At 41.9% G+C, this 15,791-nt stretch overlaps 1 protein-coding gene across 9 annotated transcripts in view; it reads right to left on the reverse strand.

The window, feature by feature from the left end:
• Positions 1–15,791, reverse strand: part of cacna1c (calcium channel, voltage-dependent, L type, alpha 1C subunit) — a 230,128-nt gene that overhangs the window by 158,431 nt on the left and 55,906 nt on the right. For 7 of the 9 annotated variants that reach the window (XM_066667051.1, XM_066667049.1, XM_066667047.1 and 4 more), the window contains exons 2-3: positions 9,097–9,472; positions 2,378–2,483 (exon numbers count right to left, since the gene is read on the reverse strand). In XM_066667051.1, coding sequence (XP_066523148.1) covers positions 2,378–2,483; positions 9,097–9,472 — 482 coding nt within the window. Of the gene's footprint in view, positions 1–2,377; positions 2,484–9,096; positions 9,473–15,791 lie in introns of those variants that run through there. The other 2 variants (XM_066667054.1, XM_066667053.1) reach the window with 1 other exon arrangement.

A 15,791-nucleotide genomic window follows, 5' to 3' on the forward strand; every position in this document is an offset into this window, starting at 1 on the left:
AGTAGTGAGGGATTACTGTATACTCATTTCCCAAATGAAATAAGGTGTAATTCAAAGAAAAGGTGATTTAACACAGTGGCAAACAAGCCTTTTGAGTGAGTTGCAAGCATCAAATTTTAATACAATTAGTTTTTCAGTTGAAACATTGAAAATATGTTTTTTTCACTTAAACTAAGCTTTAAGAGTATTAAAATATTACAGATTAATTTTTTCAAATGTTTCATGTTTTGGAAAGGATTTTGTATAAACCCTTTACAATCAGTGTATACATATGTGTATATAGCCCCACAGTATTGAGATGTGGAGCAGTAAAACTGGGCTATCTGGAGTAACAGGATAGTGTGGAGTGGGTTTGTGATTTAGTTCTGGTACCTAAACAGGCTAATGTTTAAATGGACGATTTTTATTCAAATCCTCACAGCTATGGTCCAATATCTGGTGAATCACATTCCAAGTAGAGGTGACATGGTTACTGCCAGGAAAAGGGCACCAAAAGAAATGATGGATGTGAAGGTGTCCACAAATGTGTAGCCACGTAGTATATCAATCAACACACTATGCAAATAAAATACACGCATCTGCTCAGAGTGGTTTCGCAAAATGTAAACACCGAGATATCCTGTTTGGAGAATATGCTAGGAGAACTGTAGCTAAGCAGATGGCTTGAAGTGTGAAATTGGTACTCACTATTGTTACTGTTAAATCTCCAGTTTCATAGCTGTGAAAGATGCACTCATCAGAGGAGAGTGAAGACAGATTTGCACTTGCCCTGAACCCAGGCAATCTGAGATTGAGATATTTATATATGTAGCCTAATTATCATTCCGGTATTAGATATCACCGCTGTCCGGGGGTGTTTTTCCACTGCACACAGTACCAGAACTCCTGGCACTAGGAACCTGTAATGACGCTGGCCATTATTCCAGTACTGAAGGTTCCAGTTTTATGGGTTTTGGTATCTGCCCAAGATTGCAGCTGAAGCCAATAACAATTTAGTAAATATAATCTCCAAGCAGGTCATTTTATCAAGCACTATTACATGACCAAAGAGTGCTGAACTAGAATGGCATGTTTGTGTGTCATTGTTGTTGAGAATCATGGTTTCACAAAGAGTTAACATAAGCTAAATAGGAAACTAATGCTATTAGCATTAATGCTAGTCTCTAACAAAAGTGTTTTGTTCATATTTACCATGTAGAGCATTATCCAGAGTGACTTAAAATTCTAATAATGTTACAGCGGCAGACAGTTGTAGTGTAAAGTATATCTCCCAAAATTCTTATTTTTATAGTGTGAATTCTAAGGTCTTTGTTTAACCTTGCGTGTAAGTTTGGTGACTGTAGCGAGTTAGCTAGGAATACAGGGTTCCTAAATGATTCTAGTAAAAAAAAAAAAAAAAGAAAGATTTGGTTCAGAAACTTTATATTACGTCTTTAAATTTTATAAAGAACCATCACATTCACACATTCCATTAAAAAAAGATTCGTTACGAATCTTAAAGTGGCTCTTTCATGGCATCACTCCAAAGATCCGGTTTTGGCACTTTTATTTTAAAGAGTGAACCAAGGCACACAGTGTTGTAGGGCAGCTGATTGAGCTTGGAAGAGAGCCCAACTGTGCATGAGCTGGCAGATATCCACCATGAGCCAGGGCTGCTTAGGTGGACAGGTATAAAGAACTATGTCATCTTTCCCACCCGGGCTTAGGACCTGTTGCTCTGGGGCAGTGTTGGGATTTTGAGCCTGGGTCTGTAAGATTTGATACAGAAATTTTGAAGAAAGTTTGTGTCCAGAGTGTGACTTGCTGAAATTGTAAAGACAAAATTAATGGTGTTGGGTTTCAATTGTATGGAAGGAAAGCTGAGTGGAAGTAGGAATAGGTACTGAACAAGTACTGAAATTATAGGCATTATGATGTGGCTGGATTTACACTTGTACTGTGTTGCACTTTTGAACGTTACTGAACTTACTGAACGTTTCACTGCGTACTCTGTATAAAGTTGAAATGACAATAAAGTCTCTTGAACTTGAACATGATTTTCATCAAATGTTTACATAATTTCTGCATTAAATGTGCGTATTATTTTCCTAAATAAAGATTTAAAAAACAATAACAATAGAAATCTGCAAAAAAAAAGAAACGTTTCATCATTAGCAAGAAAGACCCCAACATCAATCAACAAACCGTTTACAAACTTCAGCCTTCATAGCTAAAACTAACCCCTTCCAATGTCCATTCTGAGCAATGACACCATCACTAACCACCAGTACCAGCTTGTACAGTTAAAAGAAACGGATTTATATTCAGCAGCACACACTGACGTAATGGCATGAACCCAGCAGCAGCATAATGTAGGAAGCAGCTCCATCTCACTCACCAGGTTGGAGTTGGTGGCATTGGAGTCATCTTCTGGGAAGGGGATGTAGACAGCTAAGGCCACGCAGTTAGCAAAAATAGTCATCAAAATGATGATTTCAAAGGGTCTGGAGGAGTGGTGAGTTAAGGGTTAAAAACAGGTGGAGAAGATCAAGTCATTTGCACAATGAGATCAAAAGAGCAAACAATGGAGAGACATACCCACACGGATACATACTTGGTGCTCATGTCACGTCCTACACACAGGCTACTTCTAGGACGCCATTTAAAAAGGGCACGCACATTATGCTAAGTGCTCCTTCTAATGCTCTCTCTTGTGTAAAGTACAGTATTGTGCAATACTCAGGGACCACCTTTCATTAGCCCGATTTCCATTCAAGACGGTTATTAAGTGCACCTTTCTGAGGAGACTCTGTCTCTGCTTAGACTGGATGAACGTCCCTCTCTGCCCTTCACTCAGAACAACGCTAGCCAGATTCTGCACCTAACATAACATATGAGGGGTGTTCCAAAACTTAACTGTATAAATTTAATCTAATCCGGCAGGTCGTCTTATAATGGTTCTAGAAAGTGACACCACAGCTCATTTTGATCAGTAGTTGTGTTGCAAGCGCTAGGAAAACTAAACCATTCCGAGAAACACAAGTATGAGCCTCATGCTGTGGATGACTGTGGACTCCAAGATATTAGTCCTCCACCCTACACCTCGGATTCAGCCCCGTGGGGTTTTTATCTGTTCCCAAATCTGAAGAAAGACCTCCGCAGAAAGAGATCAATTATTTTTTGAGTAAAGACTAAATGCATTTAGGTTCAGGGAACTGAAACGCTAAATGCTAGATTCCTCAAACGTATACCTATACATTTGATAAATATTATTTAAGTGTGATTACATAGGAAAATAGCTAAACTTTAAACACTATTAAGGAACAAATGGGGGAAAGTAAAACATGATGTTACAGGCTAATTTTATTTTCCACTCAATAGATGTGGATCATTTTAAGGGAAAAAGACAGAAAACATACAAAAAGTTGTATTTTAAATATGACGTGATATAATTAATTATCCTAATAATGAGTTGCGAAGTGGACTCTGGAACACAAACAAATGACAATGAAATACAGCCTCTAGGACTATGTAACTCCACCCACTCAAACTTTAAAGACTTGCACTTTTTCTTTTTTTTTAACAATTTCTGCACATTTTCCAATGAACCGTTTTATCCTTTTGCTTTTGTTGGTGTTATTAATAACCACATGAACCATAGGATCAAAAGTGCTGGAAAGGCAAAATGACTCCGTTAGAACATGGCGTAAAGGGCACTGTTAATCTGCTACTCGTTTTGGACTTATCTTTCCTTTTCTGCTATAGCTCCTCGTTGCCATCAAAGGTTACAGATCCCCTACCATCCTGCTTACTCATGCTGTGAAAAGAATATTATCCCAACTTCCAGGCGTGAGTTCTCAAAGTAAACTGCTTAAATAATTCTCTGTCCTGTGTATACAGGGTATTATACGCTCAAAAGAACACCTCCCATCTGAGTAGTGTGGTGTCTTAATGTATTTGTCTTCATGAACACTGAACTTAGCACTAACGTAAACTCAGGTGTTTGAATTCTACAAGGAAAAACTTTAAAAATAGAAACAGGGCTACAGTTGCTCTATATGTGTGGTCACTACACAGGAAGACCTCATTTTTTAATAAACTTTTTTTGGTGAGGAGTGTGGTGTGTTCTCCCTGTTTTTGCGTGGGTTTCCTCCGGGTGACTGTCTGTGAGGAGTGTGGTGTGTTCTCCCTGTGTCTGCGTGGGTTTCCTCCGGGTGACTGTCTGTGAGGAGTGTGGTGTGTTCTCTCTGTGTCTGCGTGGGTTTCCTCCGGGTGACTGTCTGTGAGGAGTGTGGTGTGTTCTCCCTGTTTTTGCGTGGGTTTCCTCCGGGTGACTGTCTGTGAGGAGTGTGGTGTGTTCTCCCTGTTTTTGCGTGGGTTTCCTCTGGGTGACTGTCTGTGAGGAGTGTGGTGTGTTCTCCCTGTGTCTGCGTGGGTTTCCTCCGGGTGACTGTCTGTGAGGAGTTCGTGTGTTCTCTCTGTGTCTGTGTGGGTTTCCTCCGGGTGTGTATGGTTTCCTCCCACGATCCAAAAACACACGTTGGTAGGTGAATTGGTGAGTGTGTGAGTGAATGTGTGTAAGTGTGTGTTGCCCTGTGAAGGACTGGCGCCCCCTCCAGGGTGTATTCCCGCCTTGCGCCCAATGATTCCAGGTAGGCTCTGGACCCACCGCAAACTTGAACTGGATAAGCGCTGACAGATAATGAATGAATGAATGATCCCAGGTAGTTTCCGGACCCACCACATCCCTAATCAGGATAAAGTGAGTGCAGAATGTGGATAAAAGAATGAATGTGTTTGTTCACTTGCAGATGACTGTATACACTTTTAATGTCATTGTTTTAAATGGTAGATTTTTAAGGTCTTACAATAAAGTTATCTAGAATTTTTCAGAGGCTGTGTGGGTCTTTTTTTGTTTCTATTTATGATTTAGACTTTTTGAAAATTGTTGAAATAGCAGGCAGATTACTGAACTGCTAATAAAACCAGCAGTGACAGCGATAAACAGAGCCCTCTGGATCTTTTTTGAGCCGTGCATGTTGTTGTAGCTCCCACTGGCAGTGTCTGCTCTGTGCAAAAGAGTGAGTTATGGCTCTCCAGACCAGCATTCAGAGCTTCATGACGAAAGAGCATGAGCTCAGAATCCCACATGAAGAATTACAAGGCCACAATAACACAGGCCTGCTTAGATAAACATGGTTGTAGATCAACATTGCGGATCTTGGTGACAGGGAGAAAATAAAGTAGTGCAGCACAGAGGAGCTGTAAAAAAACAGATAGAGCAGATGCACATTTCACTCTTCAGTGTGTTCACTTAGCAACTGGTTTGTCAAACTGGAGGATAATAATACGGCTGGTGAAAGTCTTATGCAACTGACACCGGTTGAGTAAAATATAATTGCTGCACACAAAGCATTTTTTTAAAAAAAAGGCAAAGTCATATGCAACAAACGGTTATGCACAGGTGACATCTCACAAATGTTCCTGTGTAAAATATAACACCTTTCATAGGTTACAGAGCTGTATACTTTGGTATATGGAGAATGTAGCCTAATACAGCAGCTCTCTTTTTTCTTCCTGTACATTATACATCCAAAGTCTGAAGACACCCCTCCTTTATAATTTGTACATTTTTATTTCAATGCCTTAGGGGACACCCACTGTGGACACAGATGTTCAGAGATATACCTTGTATCATTTCTATAGGGAAAAGCATAAAGCAGAATGGGACTCTCTAGAACACCTTTGCCTGGGCCAAAGGTCAACATGTGCACTATCAAGAGAGAGAGAGAGAGAGAGTGAGAGAGAGAGAGAGAGAGAGAGAGAGAGAGAGAGAGAGAGAGAGACAGAGAGAGAGAGAGACAGAGAGAGAGAGAGACAGAGAGAGAGAGAGTGAGAGAGAGAGAGAGAGAGAGAGAGAGAGAAAGAGAGTGTGAGAGACAGAGCGAGTGAGAGAGACAGAGAGAGAGAGAGAGACAGAGAGAGAGAGAGAGAGAGAGAGAGACAGAGAGAGAGAGAGTGAGAGAGAGAGAGAGACAGAGAGAGAGAGAGAGAGAGAGAGAGAGAGAGCGAGTGAGAGAGAGAGAGTGTGAGAGACAGAGCGAGTGAGAGAGACAGAGAGAGAGAGAGAGACAGAGAGAGAGAGAGAGAGAGAGAGAGAGAGACAGAGAGAGAGAGAGTGAGAGAGAGAGAGAGACAGAGAGAGAGAGAGAGAGAGAGAGAGAGCGAGTGAGAGAGAGAGAGTGTGAGAGACAGAGCGAATGAGAGACAGAGAGAGAGAGAGAGAGAGAGAGAGAGAGAGAGAGAGTGAGTGAGAGAAAGAGAGTGTGAGAGACAGAGCGAGTGAGAGAGACAGAGAGAGAGAGAGAGAGTGAGTGAGAGAAGAGAGTGTGAGAGACAGAGCGAGTGAGAGAGACAGAGAGAGAGAGAGAGAGAGAGAGAGAGAGTGAGTGAGAGAAAGAGAGTGTGAGAGACAGAGCGAGTGAGAGAGACAGAGAGAGAGAGAGTGAGTGAGAGAAAGAGAGTGTGAGAGACAGAGCGAGTGAGAGAGACAGAGAGACAGAGAGAGAGAGAGAGAGAGAGACAGAGAGAGAGGGGCAATCTCTTACGGAGAGGGACATTTGCAATTGCTTTTTGTATGTGTGTGTGTGTGTGTGTGTGTGTGTGTGTGTGTGTTTAAGGGGTACATTGTGTTTTAAATTAATCTCTGAGTGGTTAATTTAGGACACCAGTGTTCCTGTGAGTTATGGATCATCAGTGTTTCTGTCTTTTGTCCTCTCCTAAGAAATATTCTGCAAACACACACACACACACACACACACACACACACACATACACACACACTCACAGAGAGAGCGAGCGGAGCGAGCGAGAGAGAGAGAGAGAGAGAGAGAGAGAGAGAGAGAGAGAGAGAGAGAGAGAGAGAGAGAGACCTATGAAAAATGCACTTATGGGAGATAGAGAAAACAAGCAAATATTTCCTGTTCCCACTCTAATGTACACACTGTGTGTCCTGTATGGCTCTGTGACATGGAAAACTGTCACAAAATATAACCTGCTTAATTTCTGCACCTTATTTAAAGCAGCACTGCAGCAAATTACACTGCAGGTCTAAATTATTTCATGATTTCCTTTTAATCTAGTCCACGTCAGTGGCAATTAACAGCTGAAGTGGCAGACGGCCAACTATTAAACCCTATTCTGAATAATAGAACTCACACAAACGTGTGCAGGGGTAGATACGATACTAATCTAATCAGTTTTACTAAGGATGTACCAACAGGAAATTACACTGAAAAAAAACCAAACAGATAACATTAATGTGGTTGATACTGATATTAATAACTGATCATTTTTATTAAAAATCGGAACCAATGCATTAAAATATTAATGGATTAGAAGTCAGCTCCACTATGTAAACAAAGTTTGACCTGGTTGTTTGCTACAGCGACAGCTCATTCTGCTTTCTTGGACAGCTTCACACTGTAGGTTGGACCCCTGTTGTGAGGAGCTGATGGCATTCTGCCATGAAGAATTTAGGTACGTCAGGTACGGATGTTAGATGATTAGCCATTCCAACTCTCTCTCAACGTATCAAATTCCCCATCAATGTTGGGAATGCAGCTTCATTGCTTCACAAGCCAATGTTTAAGATGGTGTTGTTATTCACTATTAACATCTCCTTCACTACGCCTCAGGAGTGACAGCTGTAAAACATGTTTTCTATGACTGTAAATACTCTTTAAAGAGTGGAAAGGAAAACTGTCCTCTCCTTCCCTACTTAATCAATCACTTAATCCACACTTACCCAATCGAGTCATCCACACTTAATCAATCACTCAATCAATCCTCTCATTGATCAGTGCTATGTATCTTTTGCATGCAGTTTGTGCGTTCACATATCCACCAGCTACTCCTCTCGACAAATGCGATGTCAATCTATCACTCACTCAACAGCATGTCATTTGTATTGACTAAGTGTAAAGAGTTCAATACCCAACAATCAAACGTCACTGTACTAAGACTCAGTAAAATGTTAATCTACTATGTTAGTAGAGCTGCAATTTACTGTTTAGGAAATCTAGCATTATGTGATTTTTAATTCAGTATCAAAAATACGACAGTGGGAAATGTTTTAAACAGAAGCTATAGTCAGTAGCTGAAAGTCTGCACTTGCTCTTTGCTGGACAGTCTCAACTGTAACGTTCCTAGTCTTTTTTGATAAATCATTGAGGAATCTTTGTTCATTATGTAGCACAGTGTGAATGCAGAAATATTGCTGATGCTCAGTTCACCAGGCATGTTTAGCCATGACTATTAAGAGTACACATGGCACAAAACAAGGTAGCAGTACACTGTCAGAAAAAAGGTAAACTGTGAAGGTACATTGTAGTTCATTAAATATGCAATGGCCTTAAAGTCCAGTTGTGTTCTGTTCTATGTACTGTGCAAATCTCTTAGAAAATGAGTAAACAATTAAAACATTTCTCCCATTTTAAAAAGAACTGTGCAAAATTGGTTGGACAATGAAACTGAAACACCTGGTTTTAAACCACAATAATTTATTAGTATGGTGTAGGGCCTCCTTTTGCGGCAGATACAGCGTCAGTTCGTCTTGGGAATGACATACACAAGTCCTGCACAGTGGTCAGAGGGATTTGAAGCCAATCTTCTTGCAGGATAGTGGCCAGGTCTCTACGTGATGCTGGTGGAGGAAAACGTTTCCTGACTCGCTCCTCCAAAACACCCCAAAGTGTCTCAATAATATTTAGATCTGGTGACTGTGCAAGCCATGGGAGATGTTCAACTTCACTTTCATGTTCATCAAACCAATCTTTCACCAGTCTTGCTGTGTGTATTGGTGCATTGTCGTCCTGATACACGGCACCGCCTTCAGGACACAATGTTTGAACCATTGGATGCACATGGTCTTACTGGTGCAATGTGCAGTTAATGAAGATTGTCCACCAGGCTGCTCCAATTTAGCCATGAAACCTCCCACACTACAATGACAGGTGTTTCAGTTTCATTGTCCAACCCCTGTATAACTACTAAACTACTAATATCATCTTGAACAAACCCCAAATACTAATCCCAATGCATGTGACAAAAGGATACTTCCACTCCACTATGCTGATGCAGGCTCTGCGGATGGGGTTTTTGAGGGTGAGGCAGAGCAGGGCTCGTGGGGGCCGAGTGGCCGCTGTGCTGGTCTGCTTCTTGGGCTTGCTGTAGTGCTGGCGCTTCCGCTGGGTGGAGCTGGCCGTGGAGATGGGGGCGCCGGCGTTACCCATCAGCTTGGCTTGCCGTGCCGCGTCGATGGCCGCCTGCCAACTGAGAGCTGCCCCCGGCGTGGGGATGTGCTCCGGAGCCAAGCCTACCACACCACTTCCACCTCCACCACCCCCACCACCTCCACCTCCACCACCTCCATCATGCTCCTGCTCATTCAAACTGGCCACCGGAGCCAGAGACGGGCTGGAGTAGTTGGAGCCTGCAGGAGGAAAGAAAAGACAAAGGGTTTGAAAGAAGCATGACAAAACAGCAGCACAACATCTGTATGCTTTACAGTAAACCGTAGAATCTTCTCTATGTTGTGTTTCTGTGCAGAGTATGACCTTTTCCTATTTCACCCAGACTTACTTTTTACTCTGTGAGGGTGGACAAATTTTAAAAGACCACAACTGAACCTGTAAAAACCATCAAATGACACAATATGCTAAAACTAAACCCATTCTTTGCTAAGACTTGCAGAACCTCGCTACCATTTCTCAGGACATGGCATATTTTTTATATGTCCATTAATATTTGTGTTATGCCCCTGTCTTGGGAAGGCCGTAATAGGAAAATGTATGTGAAAGGTGTACAACGAATATGGTTTGAGATAAACACCTCAGACTGAGTAAATGCAGCCACAAACTGAATATACGCACGGAAATTGTGCATCTGCACAAGTGACAAGTAACACAGCAGGTGTTCCTTAAAGAAATGTTCACATCACATACACTCTTTGAAAAGCAGTTCACATCCAACATACACACTCGCATATCAACGCTTAAACGCACAGGGACACGGGGCAGCCATGGCCTGATGTTTAGTGAAGTGGGCTTGGAGCCAGAAGGTTATCAGCTTGTTCCCCTCAACCGCCAGGAAAAATTGGAGGAGTGAAGGAACAGTGCTGTCTCCTGCTTCAATATCCCCAGCTGAGGTGCCCTTGAGCAAGGCACCTCACCCCCTGCTACAACCTGGACGCCGGGATGGCTGTGTGTGTGTGTGTGTGTGTGTGTGCATTCACAGTGTTCGAAAGTCTGGATTGGGCAGATTCAGACAGCTTTGGTTTACTACATCTTAGACCTAAGGCACAAATCCTGTGAACTTGTGGAGCAGGAGAATTGTGGAGAGGTGGGTGGAGATAGAGGTGGAGTCTAATGTTATATTCTTAGATGTGTACAGACTACATTAAGATGAAGGGGTAAAGATACAGCTAAACCACTTTAAATGCATTGGGAGCTGATTTCTAGGAAATAACTTATAAATAATTCATTTTGATGAAAAGAGAAAAGTTCTTAGAAGTTTAATCGATGGCCAAGTGGTGGTGGGGGTGTGGTGTGGGTGGTGGTGGTGGGTGGGTGGGGGGTGTGGTTGGTGGGGGTGGGGTGGGGAATTAGAAATGTGTTCTAATTGCTCCCATTTCTTAAGAAACAATTAATAAAACCTTGGATCCTTTACTAATTTGTCCCACAGTCACAACGTCTAAGGCACGGACTCAGAAACTTACACAGTGACGTAAACCATAATGTAGACTCCATTTTCATCTCCTCTCATTTTCTCTCTCTCTTTTAATCAGTTCTACATGAGTATATTTAATGGTCCTTATCAGAGCCTTGTAGCTCTCTGAACCCAATGTTATGCCCATGTAACCCCTCCATCGCTATATAACCCTGTCATTGTCTATTAGGCTTCCTCTGTAGTTGACTGTATCATGCTGCAGGCAGTGGAGGGGAAATGTTTTAGCTGAGCACTGCCACTCAATCCAGTCTCTAAGCAGAGAACAGCAGATGAGATTACTGTAGTAAAATGCACTACTGACACATTCTCTCTCTCTCTCTGTCTCTCTCTCTCTCACTCACTCTCTCTCTAATCTCCTGCCATTCTCTCTAAATACGCCTTAAGACATTAAATAACACATAGGCTGGATTAGAGTGAGAGGCAAGCATCCTTCCACTCTCCTCCTAAAGGTTAAACTCCAAAAGCTGATCAGAATTTAATTGAATTAAATCAGGCTCCAGACCCAGGCTCCAGATAAAGGCTTTGACTGAGTTTAATCTCAATCAGAAGATTTTAATTCAAGGCTAGTCCAGACTACAGTGGAGATTTATGAGGATTATTTATTTTATTTTTTTAAGCCTATACTCGCAAGGCAGGGACTCACCCCGGATGGGGAGCCAGACCATCACAGTGCACCACAGTACTCAACCCAGCTATCAGCGTGTGTTTTTGGACCACAGGAGGAAACCCACGCAGACAAGAAAGAACATAACAGTCACCCAAGGCTCAGCTCACACACACAACCCCAGGACTGGAGATGTGTGACAGAGAGCCACCCTAAATTCCAAATATTCCATGTATAATTAACACCGGTGCTGTTTAATGCCCACACACTTGGCATTGGGACAATTGTATGTTCACCTTAGGATCTCATCTACTTCAGGGTGTTCCACTTAGTGTCATGCCCTTATCCAGTTTAGGGTCACAGTGGGTCCAGAGCCTACCTGGAATCATTGGGTGTAAGGCGGGAATACACCCTGGAGGGGGCGTCACAGTGCAACACACACACTCACACATTCACACCTACAGACACTTTTGAGTCGTCAATCCACCTACCAACGTGTGTTTTTGGACTGTGGGAGGAAACCGGTGCACCCAGTGGAAACCCATGCAGACACAGAGAGAACACACCAAACTCCTCACAGACAGTCACCCGGAGCAGGACTCGAACCCACAACCTCCAGGTCCCTGGAGCTGTGTGACTGCGACACTAACCTGCTGCGCCACCGTGCCGCCCAACCAACAAACAAAACTGGTTTATTCAGTAATTATAAGGGATCTATACAAAAAGGTTTCACCATTGTGTAGAATATCATTAATATTTAAGATGATGCATCTCTTACAGTCACAAACTGACCTTTTAAGTGCAGCTAAGCATCAGCAAAGCCATCTCACATCTCATACACCATTCCCAAGCCAACCACACCACGTACGCTTCCAAACCCACTGAATCACCGCATGCTATGAGTACAGGAGAACACATTTGCATATAACCTGTAATGTGAGCAAATCATTTATTCAGTGTAGTGTCTGTCTGCTGAATCAGAGGTCAGCTGGGCATCCTCATCCTGTGTAATCTGAGCTTATTCTCTCCTGTTCTTTACACTGCTGAAGGAAAACTGAAGGAAAAGAAAAGAAGGTGTCATTCTCGTGGAATCTTATGAAGTAGCATGCTATAAAAATACACAAAGACTGTAATTAAATTATGATTTAATATAATCTAATATACATAATGTGTTACTGACTATTTATAGCTCACTTTTCAATTATAGAATGTCTTCCACAGGCATCCAATATTTTGTGGAACTTTGTAACTGCTGTACGAATAAATATTATAGTCAACCATCTGCTCTGGCGGTGTGTTACACACAAAAAACAACAGGCAAAGACACTCTGCTGTTTATTTATTGATTTCTGTAGGCTAACCAATGCATAATCCAGATGAACACGTAACTGAAAGCAGCAGTAGCTGAGAATCAACAGGTGCTCTTACTACAAAAACACTATCTATTGCAGTGATCAGTGATCATTTAAATGTCCGGTTGACTGTAACAAACTGTACTGCACCTCAAAGCTGGACTGTCCTGTCCAAAACTGGACACGTGGCAAGTCTGATCAGTCCTGTACATCAGTTAACAAGCATTCAGGCCCATTCCTCTACACAGCACAGTGTTTGTCTGTGAGTCTGTTTCATATTACAAACAGATTCCATCATGAACAAGGTCAAAACTCTGGCTTGGCTTGTTTGAGCCACTCTGTTGTTCATTTTCTTCTGTTCTGAGTTTTAGACAAAACACACTCTGAAACTGTGGAATGCCTATGGCATGGGTAAGCGCTTTTACCCCTGGAAATTCATAATAGCTGTACATTCAACATTTTCATACGGAGGAGAAAAAAAAGTTCTCCATATGTGTTTGAATGGTACATTTCTTGTACTTTTAGCAATTTAGCTTCCTCAAAGAACTCCAAAGTTACACGGCCTGTGGGCCACATGGTACGCCTTCACTTGAACTTTATCCAGTTCATTTCAAGGGGGATTTTTGCTGAATCACATGGTGCACGACTTTTTCCACTGAACTCAACTTCATGCAAAGGAATCTACGTTTCGCCAATCAGGTGTTATCTGACCAAACTTTGTCTGGTTCTGACTGGAGTGCATCAGATTCTTTACTTGACTTCCATGACATCGGAGGAACGCCCAAGTGGCTGTGAGAAAAATGCCAGTAGACCAACGTTCAGATAAAGCTCTTCAGGACATACTCAAACATGCCCATACCAGTTTGAGAACAGTTTTGGTGGTGTGTTTCTAATGAAACTGATGTTACTGAACTGGTTAGAGGTTAATTTGTATATCACAGCCTTCTGGGATATAATTACCACAAGATTGCCATTAATAATCTATATTTTATACAGTAATACTAGCATGTAGTGCTTGTAGTGTCCAGGAAAAAAAATTAACAGCTCTCTCTCTTTCTCTCACTCATGGATCATTACATTCCTTATCCAAATCAGCCAATCCCAATCCAAATCAAAATCCATCCCATCAAGCATACACACACACACACACACATCAATACACAAAATGCAAAACGCACACAAATCCACACAAACAACACCTGAGTCATCAAAAGTGACACTTTTTCAAATGTTGATCTATGAGCATTCAGCTAGGATTTCCATATAAAGAGCTTGATGAATGAAGATTGATGGTACAGTCAGTGCCTTTGGAGATGCCTCACACACCTACACAGGGAAATGTAGCCTCTGGCGATATGAATTGAATAAGCAGCGTGAGTTTTAGTGCAGGACCTGGGGGGGGAGTTTGTGTGTTTTTTCTCCTACACAGGACGAGGTGAGGAGTTCTGATGGAGGTGGCAGGTAGGGATCACACTTTCTTGCTTTCATTACTTCTAAATGTCAAAGATGGTGCTTTCAGCATGGACAACTTCTCCACAGCATTACAAACACAGGGTGGTGTAGGGTTAACTTCTCAAGCCGCTGGCTCATTGGACAGTCGAAAAAAGGTAAGTCCTACACCATCACTACATGCACTGAAAATGCTGATGGATTTGTACATTGTTTTCATTGAGTGGTTCCATAAGGAGTGGCTCCATTTGTTTTATCCATATTATTTAAATCGGAATTTAGTTTCATACATCATCCTGTTTTGCTGGTGACAGCATATATGCTGCTTTCTAATCGTCACACCGCTGTCTGAGAAGAAGAGACTCATACAAACTTCAGTTCCTGTGCTGAGAGGGGGTGAACATATTAAGAAGTTCCACTGTAGTTCTTTCAGTCATTCAGCTTAGTTTTGGAGCAGCTACTTTTATAATTTTACTCATGTATTTTTATTGGACTCGAGCAGAACTGCTGTGTCTGATCCACTGGCACAAGCACATCACACCACCACCACACCAGTGTCACTGGCAGTGTCTGAGCTCAAGGGTATTTTAGATTTTAACCTCTCTGTACTAGCTACGACACAAACTGTGACCCAAAGCACTTTTATAAGTTTGGATAAGGGGGTCTGCCAAATTCCATAAATGGAAATAGAAATGCAAACTATGTAATAGATATGTAAGTCATTACAAAGTAATATAGTTATAAAAGTGAGGAAAACACTGGGGTTAAGGGGTACAAACTAAGCAGTGAACCAAAATTTCCTTGATTTTTACGTGTACTCATCATGTTCACATAGAGCAAGACCCCAGAGTCTCTCAACTAAAGTTTGTTGGATGATCCCTTGGAGAGGCTAGGGGCCTAGAGCCTCTGGTGTTGCTACTCCGGCCTCAGTACTGCAGAAACTGCACTATGTAACTTAGGAGGGTAGAAAGCCACCCTCACCTTTCTTCACCCTCCCTCTCTATTTCAGGACAGTGCTATAAAAATGAATATTTATATTATTATGAAAAGTGAACACCTGCAAGTGTAGGGAGAGATCAGGAGCAAATATACCAAAGTTGACCTAGTGTTCATTTAAATTTTAGCAGCAGTTTTAGAGATCATTCTAATATGGTGCAAAACTTTGTTTATAACCAGGCCACAAACACCCTTTAAATATTTAAAAAATATTATATCATTCAAACTGGACTTTATGCATCATATAGCAAAGTTTGAGCTACATGACTGACAAATGCTTGTTTTAACACTTTGGCACAGAGAAGTTTTTAACTGGAAGGGCTCTAGAGGGTCTTCAAGACCCGTTTTAGTCTTGGATTTAATGCCTCGCATTTTGCAATGCAAACGCATTGCAGGGCAACTGTCTGTGGAGTTTTCAGACTTTTTAAGAGTGGTGACAGTTCTTCACACGCTTTCTGAAGTGGATACTTTTATAGAGTTTATGAGAGGACGAATGAAATAATGTGCTTTCCACTCTGAAGCAACCCGTCACGGTCGCCCCACACACCAATGACTCATGCCTTTACACTCTTACAAATGCCTGTTTTGCCTTATTCGGATTCTGGCATTTGTGCTAGATAGTA

The sequence above is a fragment of the Hoplias malabaricus genome, chromosome 4 (genome assembly GCF_029633855.1).
Source record: "Hoplias malabaricus isolate fHopMal1 chromosome 4, fHopMal1.hap1, whole genome shotgun sequence".
Lineage (NCBI taxonomy): Eukaryota > Metazoa > Chordata > Actinopteri > Characiformes > Erythrinidae > Hoplias > Hoplias malabaricus.